This window comes from Protobothrops mucrosquamatus, unplaced genomic scaffold (genome assembly GCF_001527695.2).
Source record: "Protobothrops mucrosquamatus isolate PMUCROS unplaced genomic scaffold, P.Mucros_1.0 scaffold1115, whole genome shotgun sequence".
In the NCBI taxonomy this organism is placed as follows: domain Eukaryota; kingdom Metazoa; phylum Chordata; class Lepidosauria; order Squamata; family Viperidae; genus Protobothrops; species Protobothrops mucrosquamatus.
Genome location: NW_015387334.1, coordinates 364468 through 379999, shown reverse-complemented (window position 1 = coordinate 379999; position 15532 = coordinate 364468). Strand labels below are relative to the sequence as shown.

Genomic DNA, 15532 nt, shown 5'->3' with positions numbered 1-15532 from the left:
GTTCAGCATATAGTCCTAAATTATAGTAGTATGCAGTACTCCAAGAAATGAATAGAAATACATTGAATTAAGCAGCCCAGTAATCTAATCAGAATAATTTTCTTATTAAGACGCACAGTCCTTAAGGAAAAGTAGCATTAATATGCCAGCCATGGTATACACATCAAAGAGGTAATAAAAATTAGATATTGTTTCAGGATTAACTGAACTCTCGGTAGCTTTTAAAAGAAGAAATGATCATCTTTGAAATAAAGCATGCCACAAATTTAATGAACATTTAGTATGACTTTGACAGAGTATAAAATAATGTACCTTTCAGAGCTACAAATAACAATTGTAGTAACCAGACCTTTGGGACTTTAGGCAAACTTGGTCCTAAAGTGAATGTTCTTTAATTTTCATATTAAATATTTAATAAGATAAAATGCAATGGAATCAGAAGCCTAAAGGTATAATATTTCCTTTTCCCCTACACCAGTACAGAAGGGAAATGATATCTAGATGATATCTAGATGATAGCTAGATAGACAGACAAACCCACACACATATGCACATGTGTACATACACAGATTCAGAAAAACAATTTCTGTAGCTTTTGTTTAATTACTTAAGGCAGTTAAAAGAAAAATGTTTTCTAATAAATGCATCTGAAATGAAAGAAAAAAGGAAGAAAGAAAAAGAAAATAAAGATACAATGAGATAGCTACTAAACTTCTTTACAGCAATTATAAATGCATTTATATTTTATTTTCTCTACAAGGTTACATTATGCGTCTCTTCTTTCTATCGCTTACTCTTTCTAATCATCGAACTCAGAAATAAACAAATTCATTTTTTACCATTTTTAGCAAAAAGTCCATAAAGGGTTTCCAGTCACTAACAATATAGTTATTGACTTTTCTGTAATACTTTCCTTTCTTGTGGGAATGTGGCAAAGATAAATTATGAAAACTGAACAGACAGATGAGTGAGCTGGCCCCAAACAGAATTTTCTATATATGTTATGCCCTTTGGTTTCTTGGTTTTATATCTGTTTCTGAGTCAATTTAAGCAGCCAGAAACAAGGTAGTTATAATTATATGTTGGGCTACTTGAATCTACATTCTACAACATCTACCTTAATTGTGTTAGATGACAAATATGATGAACAGAAGATGTTATTGTAGCAAATAAAATCTTACAAGCAACAGTGAATCAAATCTATACATCTATATCTATATCTATATAATACTTTTTTCTTGGAATTTTTTTTTTGTTTTCTTGATAAATCAGAACTCTAAGAACTTATTTAATGATTAAATTCAGACTTTTTTAATACTAACATTTCACATCTAAGAAAATACAAAGGTCAAAAGATAAATCCTGACTTATTCCATAAATAAGTATTTCCCACTTTATAATTTGATTCAGTGTTCAGGTTCCAAGATTTGATGCCCGTAGAGACAGAATAAATTCCATTATGTTTCTTAGAACTCTTCATTATATTGATGTTATCCATATTGAACTGCCTACATCAAATACAAAAGAGTTTACTATTACATTACATGCATGGATGCCTTAATGAATGCTAGTCTCTGTACAGCTTCTAATGGCTTTATAGTAAGAAAGAAGCTCTGTAAACCAATAGGCACATTGTAATAAGTTAGGAATAACATCTACGATTTAGAGAACAATAAAAAACCTTCCACTGTATTCCAGGGAAGATCTTAGTCTCCATTGGTCAAATAATTTCCAGTTAAACCGATGGTTAACAAATGAGATGGCAGTTACTGCTGACTCACAGTTTAACTCTCACATCATCCCCTCTTTTTTAAAAATTTCTTCTCCACTTCCCCATGCATCTAGATAGGATGTGACCTATTTAGTCTTTATTCCACTTGAATATAATCGTCAGGGGAAAGGGCAGTGCTTCCCCTTTGCTTTATTACTGTTTGTAATTCTTTGGCACAGCTAGCAAGGCACACAACATTTTACAATTCTTTTGTTGGCCATACTGCACATGCATTCCAGAGCCAGCAGAAAAGCATTGTGCTCTATATCTTGCTGCCTCTACAGCAGTGGTTCTCAACCTTTTTAATGCCGTGACCCCCAACCGGTCGTAAGTCGAGGACTAAACCGGTCGTAAGTCAAGGACTAAACCAGTCGTAAGTCGAGGACTTTCCCTGCCCGGGAGCGCTGCGCATGCGTGGTTCCGCCCCCTGCGCCGGCTGAGGCGTAGCTGGCAAGCGGCAGAGATGGAGCAGGCCGACCACCAGGTGGCCCAGCCCAAGGGAGGTAAGGCACCCGCCAGAAAAGGGGGAAAAAATGGCAGACAGCCTTGCTTGGCGACCCCCATGAAATGGTCGATCGACCCCAAATGGGGTCCCGACTCATAGGTTGAGAACCGCTGCTCTACAGCATACCTTATGATGCACCTGGAATGGGTCTAGACATGTGATAGTGCTGTCCATACAGCTTTAATATGCAACATGGTAAGGACTGCAGTTGGCAGTTCTGTCAGCTAGAATTCCAGCTCCATCCAATGCCAACAAGCACAGGAAAGACATCTCCCCCATCACAGTAAATGCTTAGTTATTCCATGCATTGCATTTTCTGTTCTTTATTTTTTCCCAATTTGCCCTCTATCCCCTGAATGTTTGTCTTTCTTTCAAAATACTTGCACCTGTGGGTCAACCAAACAATAATAGCAAACAATTGGACTTTTTTTGTATCTTTTGGCTGCCATCTAGTTGTCATCCAATTTGTGTAGCCAAGATGCAGCCAGTTGGAAAATGTCAAGGTGTAAGAATTTATGAACTGGAATAACCATAGCAACAAACCAGCCAATGAGAAGTGTTTTTGATTAAGACACAGTATTGGCTGTGTGAGGCATGTGATCCAGCCTAGGTTTGGGCATGTCTTAGTCTTCCCTGTGTCCTGATCTCCTGAGTTAGTTGTTGTTCTCTACCATGTTGCCAAGAACTGAATGAAACTGTATGTATCGTGTACATATCTATATATATTATAGATAAAGTTTTTCTAAACTATGCCTCCTGCTCATTTTGAATGTGTGTTTATTTTATGGGCTTATTTTTGTGCTGGAAAGCTGTAAAACTCTTAACAAATTATGGGCCCAGATCCCTGCCAGCCCTTGCACACAATACAGGAGACTGAAGAAAAGACTGAGGCTCAACACAGAGCTGTAATTAACCTGAACGATTGTCTGAGTTAAATTAAGAAAGAAAAAGGCTGCTCAGCTGAAGGCTTGCAGGATGGCTGATTTAAAGGAGAGCTCTCTGCCTCGATTGGGACAAAAGAATTATCTTATTTGGGCTGCAAAAATGGAATGCTTCCTGAAGGCTAAGGAGCTCTGGGATATTGTGATTAATCCACCCCAGGGGCAATTAGCAGTTGCAGATCAATGGAGGCATGATAAGTCACTGGCTTACATCATCTTAAGGGTGGAAGATGAACAATTCTTAAATGTAGCTGACTTAAAAACTGTAGAAGAAGTTTGGCTAAAGTTAAAAAGTGTCCATGTGAGTGCTTCAGCATGCAATATAGTGCAATTATTGAGGCAATTGTACAGAACCTGGCTGCTGCCACATGAAAGCATAGAACAGCATTTGTTCCACATGCCGTATGTAAATCACTGAAATCCAAGGTGTTCCCAGTGAGCAAGAAGAGCACAAGGCAGACAATAAGGGTTCTAGAGCTGGTATATGCAGATTTAGTAGGACCAATGCAAGTAAGCTTGGGAGGAGCCAGGTATGAGCTGGTCATTGTAGATGACCATAGCAGATTTGGGTTCTGTTATTTGCTAAAAAGCAAAACGGGTGTTGCAGAAGTTCAAGCAATGGGTGAGCTTTGCAGAAAGAAGATATAGGCAACAGGTATGTCAGCTGCAAACTGACAGGGGTTCAGAATTCATGTCAGCAAGTTTTCAACAATGGTTGGGCAGCTAGGAATAAGACATAGACACACAAATCCATACACAACAGCTGAGAATGGCGTGGCTGAAAGACGGAATGGAGTGATGCAGACCATGAAAGACTCACTGCTGGAGGATTCTGGTCTGAGCAAGTCGTATTGGGGTGAAGCCATGTTGACTGCTAATTATTTGGTCAATAGGCTGTGGAGTTCCTCTATAAATGATATTCCATATGCTGTGCTTTATGGGAGAAAGCCATCTCTAGCACATTTAAGGGTGTTTGGAATCAATGCACGGGTGCATATTCCAAAGGCAATCAGGAGAAAAGGGCAACAAAAGGCTAGAAAGCTCAGATTCTTGGGCTATGAGCCTGGCTCTAATAGCTATCACTTTAGCGATGGAAGCAGAAGGATAGTAATTTCCAGATCTGCTAGCTTTGCAGAGCAAAATTGGCACAGAATTGATGCCAATTCAGGGGATGATCCACTTAGTGATGGTGACTCACTTAGTGATGGTGTCAGCGTTCAGGGGGGAGAAGCTGAAAAAGGACAAGAAAAGGAGTCAGAAGAAGATGATGACTCTGATGTGAAGCAGGAAAGGGTTGACAGTCAAGAGCAGTCAATGCCACGCAGGTCAGAGCGATGGAACAAAGAGATTCCACCTGACAGGTATTCTGCTGGAAAAGTAAAGGTGTGTAATGTGTGGTATGAGCCAAGAAACTATCAGGAAGTATTGGCACTACCCAAAGTGGAGCAAGAAAAGTGGAAATAGGCCATGGACAAAGAAATGAAATCCATGGATGAACATAAAGTGTTCACCTCTATGACTTTGCCACAAGGTTACAAAGCTGTAGGATTTAAATGGGTATACAAAAAGAAAGTGTTACCCAACAATGAAGTCCAATATAAGGCAAGGTTAGTGGCACAGGGGTTTTCGCAGAAGAAAAATGTGCACTATGATGAGGTATTTGCACCAACGGTAAAAAGTGAAACTATAAGGTTGGCACTAGCATTGGCAACGGCACATTGGCATGAAATTTGGCACTTTGATATAATCACACCATTCCTCAATGCAGAGTTGGAGGAAGAAATTTACATGGTTCAAGCACCAGGGTCTGAAAGTAAAAGGCCTGGCACTGTGTATAAACTGAACAAGGCCATTTATGGGCTGAAGCAATCAGCCAGAAACTGGAACATCTGTTTAGATGTGGCACTGAAGAGTCTTGGGTTCAAGTGTTGTAAGGCTGATGGTTGCATATATACTGCAAGGTTCCATGGTGGGGGTTGCCAATTATTAGCATTTGTGGATGATCTTTGCTTCATTGCAAAGGATCTAGCACAGGTGAAGGAGTTTGCTAATCAATTGGAGAAAAAGTTTGCTTTGAAAAATCTGGGTGAAATACAAAACTATTTTGGTGTAGAGATACAAAAAACTGAGAAAGGTGGCTACATTCTCAGGCAAAGAAGGAAAATTGAACAGCTGTTGGAGAGATACAATGTGAGAGGTTGTAATTCTGCTCCAAAACCTATGAGCATAGATTTTTACAACACTTTGGGCGAGGACAAAAGTGAAGCCTGTGATCAGGAGATATATCAGTCAGCAATAGGGAGCCTGTTATATCTGTCACAGTGGTCCAGATCAGACATAGCTTGTGCAGTAAGCATCTTAAGTCGCTTACTGCTGCACCAACACAGTTGCATTGGATGGGTGTGAAGAGAATTCTCAGGTATTTGAAGGAACTGTGAATTTGTGTCTTCAAATACAGGTCTACGAAGAATTAAAGTTAAAATGTTATGTTGACAGTAATTATTCCAATGATATGCAAACCAGAAAGACCAATTCTGGTTTGTGGTATTATTTGGAAGGAATTTGATTGGATGGAAATCCAGAAAACAACAACTGTAGCTATTTCTACTGCGGAGGTAGAATTTATTGCTCTGTCTGAACTTTGTTCAGAGGTAACCTGGTATATACAGCTGCTAAAGGATTTAAGTATAGAAGCTAAAGAAGCTGTAGCAGTATTTGAAGATAATGCTGCTTGCATTAAAATGGCAACAGGTGACAGAGTGAAAAGTAGAAGCAAGCATGTAGACATTAAATATTGTAATGTCAGAGAAGCCATCAAAAGCAAACCAATTTGCTTGCTTCATTGTTCTTCAAATGAAGAACAGATGTAATGACCAAGCCATTGGGTGGACAACACCATGGGAAGAGTATTAAATTATTTGGTTTTATGTCTATTCCAGTCATAAAGGGAGGAGTGTCAGTGTGTAAGAATTTATGAACTGGAATAGCCATAGCAACAAACCAGCCAATGAGAACTGTTTTTGATTAAGACACAGTATTGACTGTGTGAGGCATGTGATCCAGCCTAGGTTTGGGTGTGTCTTAGTCTTCCCTGTGTCCTGATCTCCTGAGTTAGTTGTTGTTGTTGTTCTCTACCACATTGCCAAGAACTGAATGAAATTGTATGTAGATAAAGCTTTTCTAAACTATGCCTCCTGCTCATTTTGAATGTGTGCTTATTTTATGAGCTTATTTTTGCGCTGGAAAGCTGTAAAACTCTAACAGAAAATGCTGTTGAAGATCTGGAGTCTGAGAAAGAGGTTTAGAGATGGGGGATAGGAATTGTAAACTATCCTAAGAAGGGAAGCCGAGGAAGTGATTCTGAGAGATTTTCTGTAAGCAATGACCGCCAAAAATACAATTCTTCGCAAGCAAGCTACAAAAGTACAAGAGCAAAGCCATTTCAATTACACATGCAAAGTTAGTTTCAAGCTTTGTATTCTCTTGAAACCTCTCGCTTAGATTACTGCAATATGTCCTGTATGGAGCTACCCTTGAAAAGCATTCAGAACTTGGTGCCGAATGGAGCCACATACACTACTATATGAGTGCACTGACTACCGGGCTGTTTCTGGATGCAAGGTGCTGGTTGTCACCTTTAAAGCCCTGCATGGCTTGGGACTAGGTTACCTGAGGGGACATCTTTTTCCGAGAGTCTCTATCCATCCAATTTGATCCAGCAGACTGGGCATGCTACAGAAACTGTCATCCAAAGAGTGTTGACTGGTGGGAATTACAAGACAATCCTTCTCTGCTATAGCCCCTGCTTTGTGGAATAATCTTCTCTCAGTGATTAGAATGGCCTCAATTTTGTTGGCCTTTCATAAGACTTTAAAAACTTGGTTATATACTTGGGCCTGATGCTCGGAATGTGTTGAAGGCCCTGTTTCTTAGATATATTGTTACTTGACTAACTATTTTGGCTGCTATATGTAATTTTTGAATAATTTTATTGTTTTATTGTTTTTCATTGTTTTAAAATAATTGTAAGGTCCTGCCTCAGCTAGTAATCCCAAGAAAGCAGAATTCCTGAAACTGGCATTATTTCAAAAGAAACTTTTATTGGAATGTAGTGACAGCAAAATAGCAAAGCAAGATCTAAAGAAGTCCCGCACAAAATGTTATAGTAAAATGCTCCTTTCAAACCCCTCCTCAGTGCCCAATGGTCCAATATGATTTCAGCCAATTCATAGGTGTGAAGTTGTTATGGGAACCAAAGTGATAAAACCACAGTTCTCAGGCCTTTCATGTTCCTCCCAGTCTCTTCCCAGCATAGCAGAGATAAGACAGATGGCCCCAGGCACATTCCTCCTCCCTTTCACACCGAGAGGGATGCATCAAAGGTGAAAAGAACAAAGTAAAGGAAATACATCTTAAAGCTTACAGATCGTCCCCAGTCCCAAAAGAACGAAATCTCCCCCCCACTTCCCAACTGAATGGCAGTACCTGAAACAAAATGAAATGAATAGATAGTTTGAGAGTCTGACAATAGTTTTAGAACTGTAAGGCCCCCAGAGTCACTTGGCTGAGATTGGGAGGTAAATAAATTAAATAATTTAAATAAATAAATAAATATTGCTGGCATGGGACACAGCATTTCAAGTCAGTTCTCTGAAGCCTATTAGCATGCCTGACATTGCCTGGACACAGTGACAAACACCACTTCCAGAGTTATTAAATGACTGCTTCATTTATGAAAAGACACCAATATTCACATGTATGTGGGCTTGTGAACTTGCCCTTTCTTTTAGATGTTTCAGACTGTCCCAGTTTGGGATGGAACTTTAAAAGACAATGACAAAATTAGTTTATGAGCTGACCTTGACTACACAGGTCTTTCTTCCTGCGTTTAATAAAACACCTCTTCTCCTCTGAGTTAGAATCACTGACAGCAGCAGCAATGCAATCATCTTGCCAGATTGTTTGGGTTTGTGCGGGGACTGCAATTACAGCTTCTTTGGAGAAGAGAAAAAAAGAAGAAGATTCAGCCAATTACCACTCTAAGCATGCTCAATTAGATACTAATTAGTAATATCTAATATCTAATAATTTGTTAGTAATATTATATTAGACATCCTTCCTGGACAGTCTTAGACTAGCTGGAAAAAGAGAACCGACTAGGAAAGGAGCAGGCCTCATTTCATGCAGGTTGCTCTGTATTAAATTAAGAGCTGGTCCTGTCTCAAGCAATTGAAAAACATTGCTAAGATTGAAAGAATTTTAGACATAGACTTGTGGGTTGGTAAGCAAGATGTGCTGGTAAAAATAAAATAAAGAATACAGTAATATAGAATATGGAAAATTTCAAAGTGGAGAGAAAAAACAGAAGAAAAAGAAAAGAAAAAGTAAAGAAGGAAGGAAGGAAGGAAGGAAGGAAGGAAGGAAGGAAGGGAAAGAAGGAAGGAAGGAAGGAAGGAGAGAGAAAAGAAAAAGAAAGAAAGAAAAGAAAGAAAGAAGAAAGAAAGAAAGAAAGAAAGAAAGAAAGAAAGAAAGAAAGAAAGAAAGAAAGAAAGAAAGAAAGAAAGAAAGAAAGAAAGAAAGAGAACAAATTCAGCTGGACCCCCTTCCCCCCAAAAAAAGATACAAAACAGAACAGTTTCTTATTTTCAGTATTTGGTTTATGTACCACACTATTTGGGGAGGTAATATCACTGAGGGTGCTTTGAATGCAGAGAAAAATTCAACAGCAATCTTCTTTTTTCTCCAGAGGTATCTGGTATCTGCAGCTTCTTTTAGCGGATAAAGATTCCAAGATAACTTTCTGACTGTAGTATTTGTAGCCTGTAGCATTTCTGCATTGTAGTCCAATGTTGAACAAGATCAACCTTTAGCAATTTTTTGTGAGAAACATATATGAGATTTTATCTCATATATCTCAGAAACTTGAAATTGAAGCTACATAGAAGTCTGACCACCTTATGAGGTCTATTTGGAGAGGTACCTAGACCAACATTTGAATTAAAAACTTCTGTTCACATTTTACTGTTTGAGAATTTAAGATTTTTACGATTATTTTGTATCTTTGTAGATCTACATTTGATAGTTGCACTGGAAAGTTGTTTGGCTGAAAGGCTATTTGAATACATGATATTATATATATTTATCTAAATAGGTATCCTTTTGTTAACATTCATCTCAACATTTCTGGGATGAGAACAAGAATGTTTTTCTCTGTATATTTGCAATTTGCTTTATTATTATAGTTAGCCTTATTTTTTCTAATGCAATTATCAAACAGCCTGAACATAATTAAGGTGCAAATAATTTCAGCTAGCCTATTAAAATTTAAATAAATATATTGAATCTAATCACTGTTCTCAATTAAAACAATATAACCTTTGGAAACTGAGAAAGGCAGAAATAATTTAAACTGTATCAGTGGCACATTTGTATACTGGAAACCAACTGTAGTAGCTGATTGTGGTTGTCAAAATTTTATTAAGAGAGCTGCCAATTATTTATGCAAAGAATTGTATATGTTTGGTGTGGTAAAGGCTCACAAAAGTACCTTTTAATTAAAAGATCTACTAAACCTAGTGATTTTTAAATTAAAAAGAAACTACTTTCCTTGCTTCCTTTTTTCAATTATTCATCAAAATGAAACATATAGGTAAATATCATTAAATGAAATGAAATTTTGTTTTTGCCATTCCAGAAAATAAGCTATTATATAGTAATTATAGTTACCTTTCTTCAAACTTGGAGGACTATCATTAATATGCCCATTTTACAGATCAGAAACTGGGCCTGAAAGAATCAGGTGGTTTTGGGCTGAATCAAACATGCATTGGTAAATGAGAATTTGAGCTCATATTCTATTTAAATCCACATTTCTGATATTAAATTGTGGGGTATGTTCTTGGCAACCTGATTGTTCTTGTCTAGTTTTTATTCCCCCCATCTGCTGGTTTTTATTCCCCCCATCTGCTGGGTGTTTGCAGCAGGTTTTGGTCACTTTACATGACCCTGGGACACTGTGACCATCATAAATTTTTATTTTTATTTTTATTTATTTTTTATTAAATTTATATCCCGCCCTTCTCCTTGCGGACTCAGGGCGGCTAAATATGAATAGTTGCCAAGCATCTGAATGTAAATCACAAGACCCTGGAGATGCTGCTAATCGGCGCTTCTTCAGGGCTCAGCTGAAGCACCAGGATCAGCACCAAACTCTAGCTGGAGCCTGGCGCTGATCCTGGCGCTTCCACTGAGCCCTGACAGCCCCGAAGAAGTGCTGATCCTGGCGCTTCCGCCATCTCTCGCTCAGACTTGTGTGGTGCTGCCACCAGTTCAGCTCATTCCCCTCCCCCGCTACCACTTTTCTAGGATGGTCGCGTACCACCTGCCAGGTGCCAATGTACCACAGGTGGTACCCGTACCACTGGTTGAAAAGCCCTGGGTTAGAAGACTACCTAGTATTATTAGGTAAACCAGGAAGTTTAACAAACATTTCAGCCAATTGTTGCTTCAATATTCTTGTCAAGAAACCTTGCTAACAGAAGTCAAGTTGAAGCCAAGAGGGTCTCTGTATATGGTGGGTGCATATCTACATGTATTTATTACTGTACTTATATGCATAAAAGGAAACCAAGACAATAGCAGCATTCAGTATCTGCCAGATGAATAACTTCTTTAAGTTTATGATTTCCCTCACACCATTTGAATGTTACTAACCCTTGCTATTAGTTCCTAGCTTGTAAAAAGCAGAAAGAGAAGGGTACTGAAAGAAAAATACATGCCTACTAAGCAGGCACAGGTTGCATATTAGTTCAAGATTTCATGCATAATCCTTATAAGCTACATTGATAGGCAGTATAGGAAGTAGGTAGGCAAGAAGTAGGTAGGCAGCTGGAAATGGTAATGATCTTGTATCTGCTAAATACTTTCAGCATGATACTGATTCATACCTGTTACTTAATACTAGCACTAAGCATACATAAAGAGACAGGTAACTAAGGCATATACATGCATTTATTTTAAATCAGTATAGTACCATGCACAAAGAGCTAAATGTCTTGACATACTGCGTTTAGTTACTGAACTGAAAAGTACCAACGTCTTTTGTCAGACTTAGGATTCTACACCAATTTAAATATTGTATTAAACAAAACTGAACAGTTGACTGGAATATGAGATGGAGATACAGTGGAAGCAAGCAGCACAACTGAGGGAATACAATGCTCACTAAGAAGTGATTAGAATAGGCAATAACTTTTATTTTAATAAAAATTAATTACCAGCTAACTATTTAGAATACAAGTAGCTGTGCAGAGTGTAAAGATGCTGCTTAGCACTGAAATATCTTTTCACTTAAGATGTTGGTTGGCACAGAAAATAGCTATTCTTGGACAACCAGAGCCTATTGCCTATTGCTCTAGCTACAGACTGCCCTTCTACTCAAGGAATATATGTAATGCCCCACTCACTCCACCATTAACATACTATTCCAACAAGTGTGTGGGTTGGTTGTTTTTTTTAAATCCAATTATTGATTCCAATATTTTGGTCTCCAGTTCAGAGCCAAATTTCTACCTCTCTTTTTGACAACACCACCAGAAGTTAAAATATATGCTCTTGTCTGGAAAGACAAAGAACTCTGGCACTTTAAATCTAAAGCAGCTATTTCCACTGAATCCTCATGATCTTAGAAAATTCATTTTTCTCCCATAGATGAGCTTCCTCTTAAGAGTTCTAAAGCAGCAGCTTGTTTGACAGGGAAATCTCTTATATTCTTTACTAAATATCTATAATGTCTTCTATTAGTAATAATGGGGAAAATTACCACAAAATGATATGATTATAAATAAAAGAAGTTGTGCTATTATCTATCTTTTTGATTCCTTGAATATTTTCTACATTTCTCTTTGCTGTTCATGTCTTTCATTGGTTGGTTCATTGGTTTCTGGTGATTATGCTGGTTTACCTTTTCTAGTTTTTATAAGATATAGATTCTGAATATTGATTAGAAGGTATGTGGTATCATGTATACCTGTTATATTAGATCCCAATTCTATTATTCTTAGTGACTGCATTATTGTTTATTAATATTTATTCAATGGAAGATGTGCCATTCAACTTAAAATGATTATTTGCTTATTTGTTATATGTGATTCTGGCAATAACAATTTATTTTCTCCTTTAGGAAGAAAATATTGAAAATATGTTGATGTGGTGGACAATTGTTTCTTCTCTTGGATGCATTTTATTGACTGCAAAAGGATGGCCAGTAAAAGAAGGACATGACCTCAGATCATTTCAAGCTCTTATGCGATTACGCCACAAGGTATTGCTAATGCATCAAAATTATTGGCTTTGGAAGTTTAAATTTTATTCTTGTAAATGGTAAAAAAATATATTATTTGAGAATATCATATACATTTCACATTGACTCCTGTCTAACATAATAAAACGGGAGGGTACTTCTTAGAAAACCACACCGTGTTTCACATCATATGAATGTTTTCTTAAAATGCATTTTATCTCTGTATTAAAAGTAGAAAAATGAAGAGATTGTGCAAACCTTTCTTTTAAATTACTTTTACCTTCAGTACACGTAAGGACTTAGTACTTGTACTTAGAAAAAAATGTGAATGTATTCTTCCATCATTCTTCTATAATTACAAGAAAGAAAAATATCACATTTCCAGATTCATTGCTTGAATTTTTTTTTCCTAAACAAAACCACAAACAAAATAAGTTGGAAGGGTGTGGGAAAAGTATAATATATTATAAGAGTAAGATTATATGAAGTGAAGAAACATCATTGGGGCTCATAATTTAACTGAAGTCAAAATATGAATGAGCAAGGATGAATCATCCAAATTCTTAAGTGTGTAAATATTAATTGCATATAATTGCAATTAATATTAATTACATATAATTGCAACTGATTTGTATTAATTGAAAATAATTTCTATTTATAAAACTGTGGTCCTGCCTTTTTTCATCTTGTGAAACGAACAAAGAACATATATTTTGTTATACAAAAATCTTATATATTATATAACTTTTGGCTGACAACTACCCTAGGAAGTTTAGAAACATATGATTGTCAACACACTTTGAACATAAAGCAAATAATCCATACCTGCATTTTACTATACACTTTGGAAATGTATTTGTCATGATAACACAGTAGAGAATTATCAATTTATCTTTTATGTAGAAATGATCCCGATCAATTAACTTCTAGAACTTAAAAATGTAATAAACTACAGAGATGCAGTTAATTTTAGTATTTAGTGGATCATATTAAATGTAGATTATATGCATAATCATGTAAGATTTCAGTACAATGAGATTCTAAATGTAGAGTCAGCTCTTGTATTAGCTTGTGCCCTACTGGTAAAATAGAAATTACAAGACGGAAAAGATATAGTAGAATGAATATATATTTAATATTTTTATGTATTTTTAAAAATGGCACAACTAATGTAAAATGTTCTTTTCTTTAAACAAAATGAAGAAAAAAATATGTAGAAAAATTAGAAGCTTTAAATTATTAATTTGGAAAGGCTATGGCTATTGGGTAATAGCTTATCATTTAAAGAGTCACATTAATTGTTTTTAGATGTTTATCTGAAAACTGTCCCATGACACTTTGTAAATGTTAGTCCTGTCTCTTAGTCTTCTCTTCAGGCTGCTCACTCTGTCCATTCAGTTCCTGACATCCATGCCTCTCATAGGGGTTCTGAACAAAATTTCAACTTCCATTCATGTAATATCAGAGAGGTCCTATTGGCATTCAAAAACAGATTTGAATTTAAAGTTTCTATTTAATAAAGCTTCCTTCTAAAGCAGGGGTGGGAAACTATGGCCCTTTTTTGATTTGTGGATTTTAACATACAGAATTCCTGAGCCAGGCAACTAAAATCCACAAGTCATAAATGAGCCATAGTTCCCCACTCTGTTCTAAAGCAGAGATCCCCAACCTTTTGGGTACCAGGGACAGGTTCTATGGAGAAAGCTTTTTCCACAGACTGGAGAGTGTGTGGTTTTGTTTGCTGCCTACATCTCACAAATGGGACTTTGCTTGTTTGTACGGACTGGTTGCTGGCATGCTATGGCCCAGTACTGGTCCATGGACCGGAGCTTGGGGACCCCTGTTCTGAAGGATATGTGCTACAATATTTAAAATCAGTACAGATTTCAAAGTATTTAAAGAAACAAAAGGGACAAAGTAATAAAAATGTTAATAAGAATGATAAAGCTAGTAGGACCAAGAAATAATCTTCCACAATTCATATTATTGGGGTAGACTTTTCAGGAAAGAAATTTTTGTCCTATTCCAATTAGAAAAATTACCAAGGAGTTTCCTATTTTAGGTGCAGCTGCTGGTATTTCTGGTATGCCCTGTTCCATTTTATAGATACTTTTCCTTCAGATCTTAGCTACTAGACAAGTTGAGATGGAAGGAGGCAATTATTGGGCATCCTAGACTTAAATTTATTTGGTCTTTAAACATTATCTCCAAAATATTAATTTGTGTTTAGAAAAAGTTTAGCAATCAGTGCAGCTGTAGTGTAGCACTGCAGGTAAACTATCATTCTATATTTGGAGGTTTCCAAAGATTATTAAAATATAGCCCTAATTACCATGTATTGTTGGAATCCAACTTAGACAAATCACAGGACAAAGCAATAAAAATAGTTTGCCTGGAAGTAGTGACTCCTTGGCTGAGCACTAAATCAATTCTTCAGCCATTTCGAGGTGGACACAGGAACTTCCATCATTCCAGCATTTACCACTGATAGTGCACCATTAACATCTACCATCGATAGACAACCACTTCTATTGCAGATCTCTGATGTGAGACGCACTTTCCAGAATGTTAATATCCGGAAGGCAGCTGGGCCTGATGGAATTCTGGGACGAGTTGTCAGGGACTGCGCTGCAGAGCTAGCTGAAGTGTTCACGGATATTTTCAATCTATCCCTGTCACAGTGCTCTATCCCTACCTGTTTGAAGACATCTATTATAGTGCCAGTCCCTAAGCAGACAGTAGTGGTATCTCTTAATGATTATAGACCAGTAGCTTTAACATCTGTTGTCATGAAATGTTTTGAGAGGCTGGTGTTGAACTATATTAAGGCTAGTCTTCCATCTACTTTGGACCCATACCAATTTGCATATGGGGTAATAGATCAACTGATAATGCTATGTCTCTTGTTGTCCATATTGTATTGAATCACTTGGAACAACAGGGGACATATGCAAGGCTGTTATTTGTGGATTATAGCTCTGCCTTTAACACCATTCTACCCAATAGGTTGTTTT

The 15532-nt window shown here is 37.0% G+C and overlaps 1 protein-coding gene across 1 annotated transcript in view; it reads left to right on the top strand.

Moving 5' to 3' along the window:
• The first annotated feature begins 12416 nt into the window (after window positions 1–12416).
• Window positions 12417–15532, top strand: part of FSTL5 (follistatin like 5) — a 340144-nt gene continuing 337028 nt past the window's right edge. Inside the window, 1 exon segment of the mRNA XM_015820299.1 lies at window positions 12417–12539. Within this exon segment, the coding sequence (XP_015675785.1) occupies window positions 12417–12539 (123 nt within the window).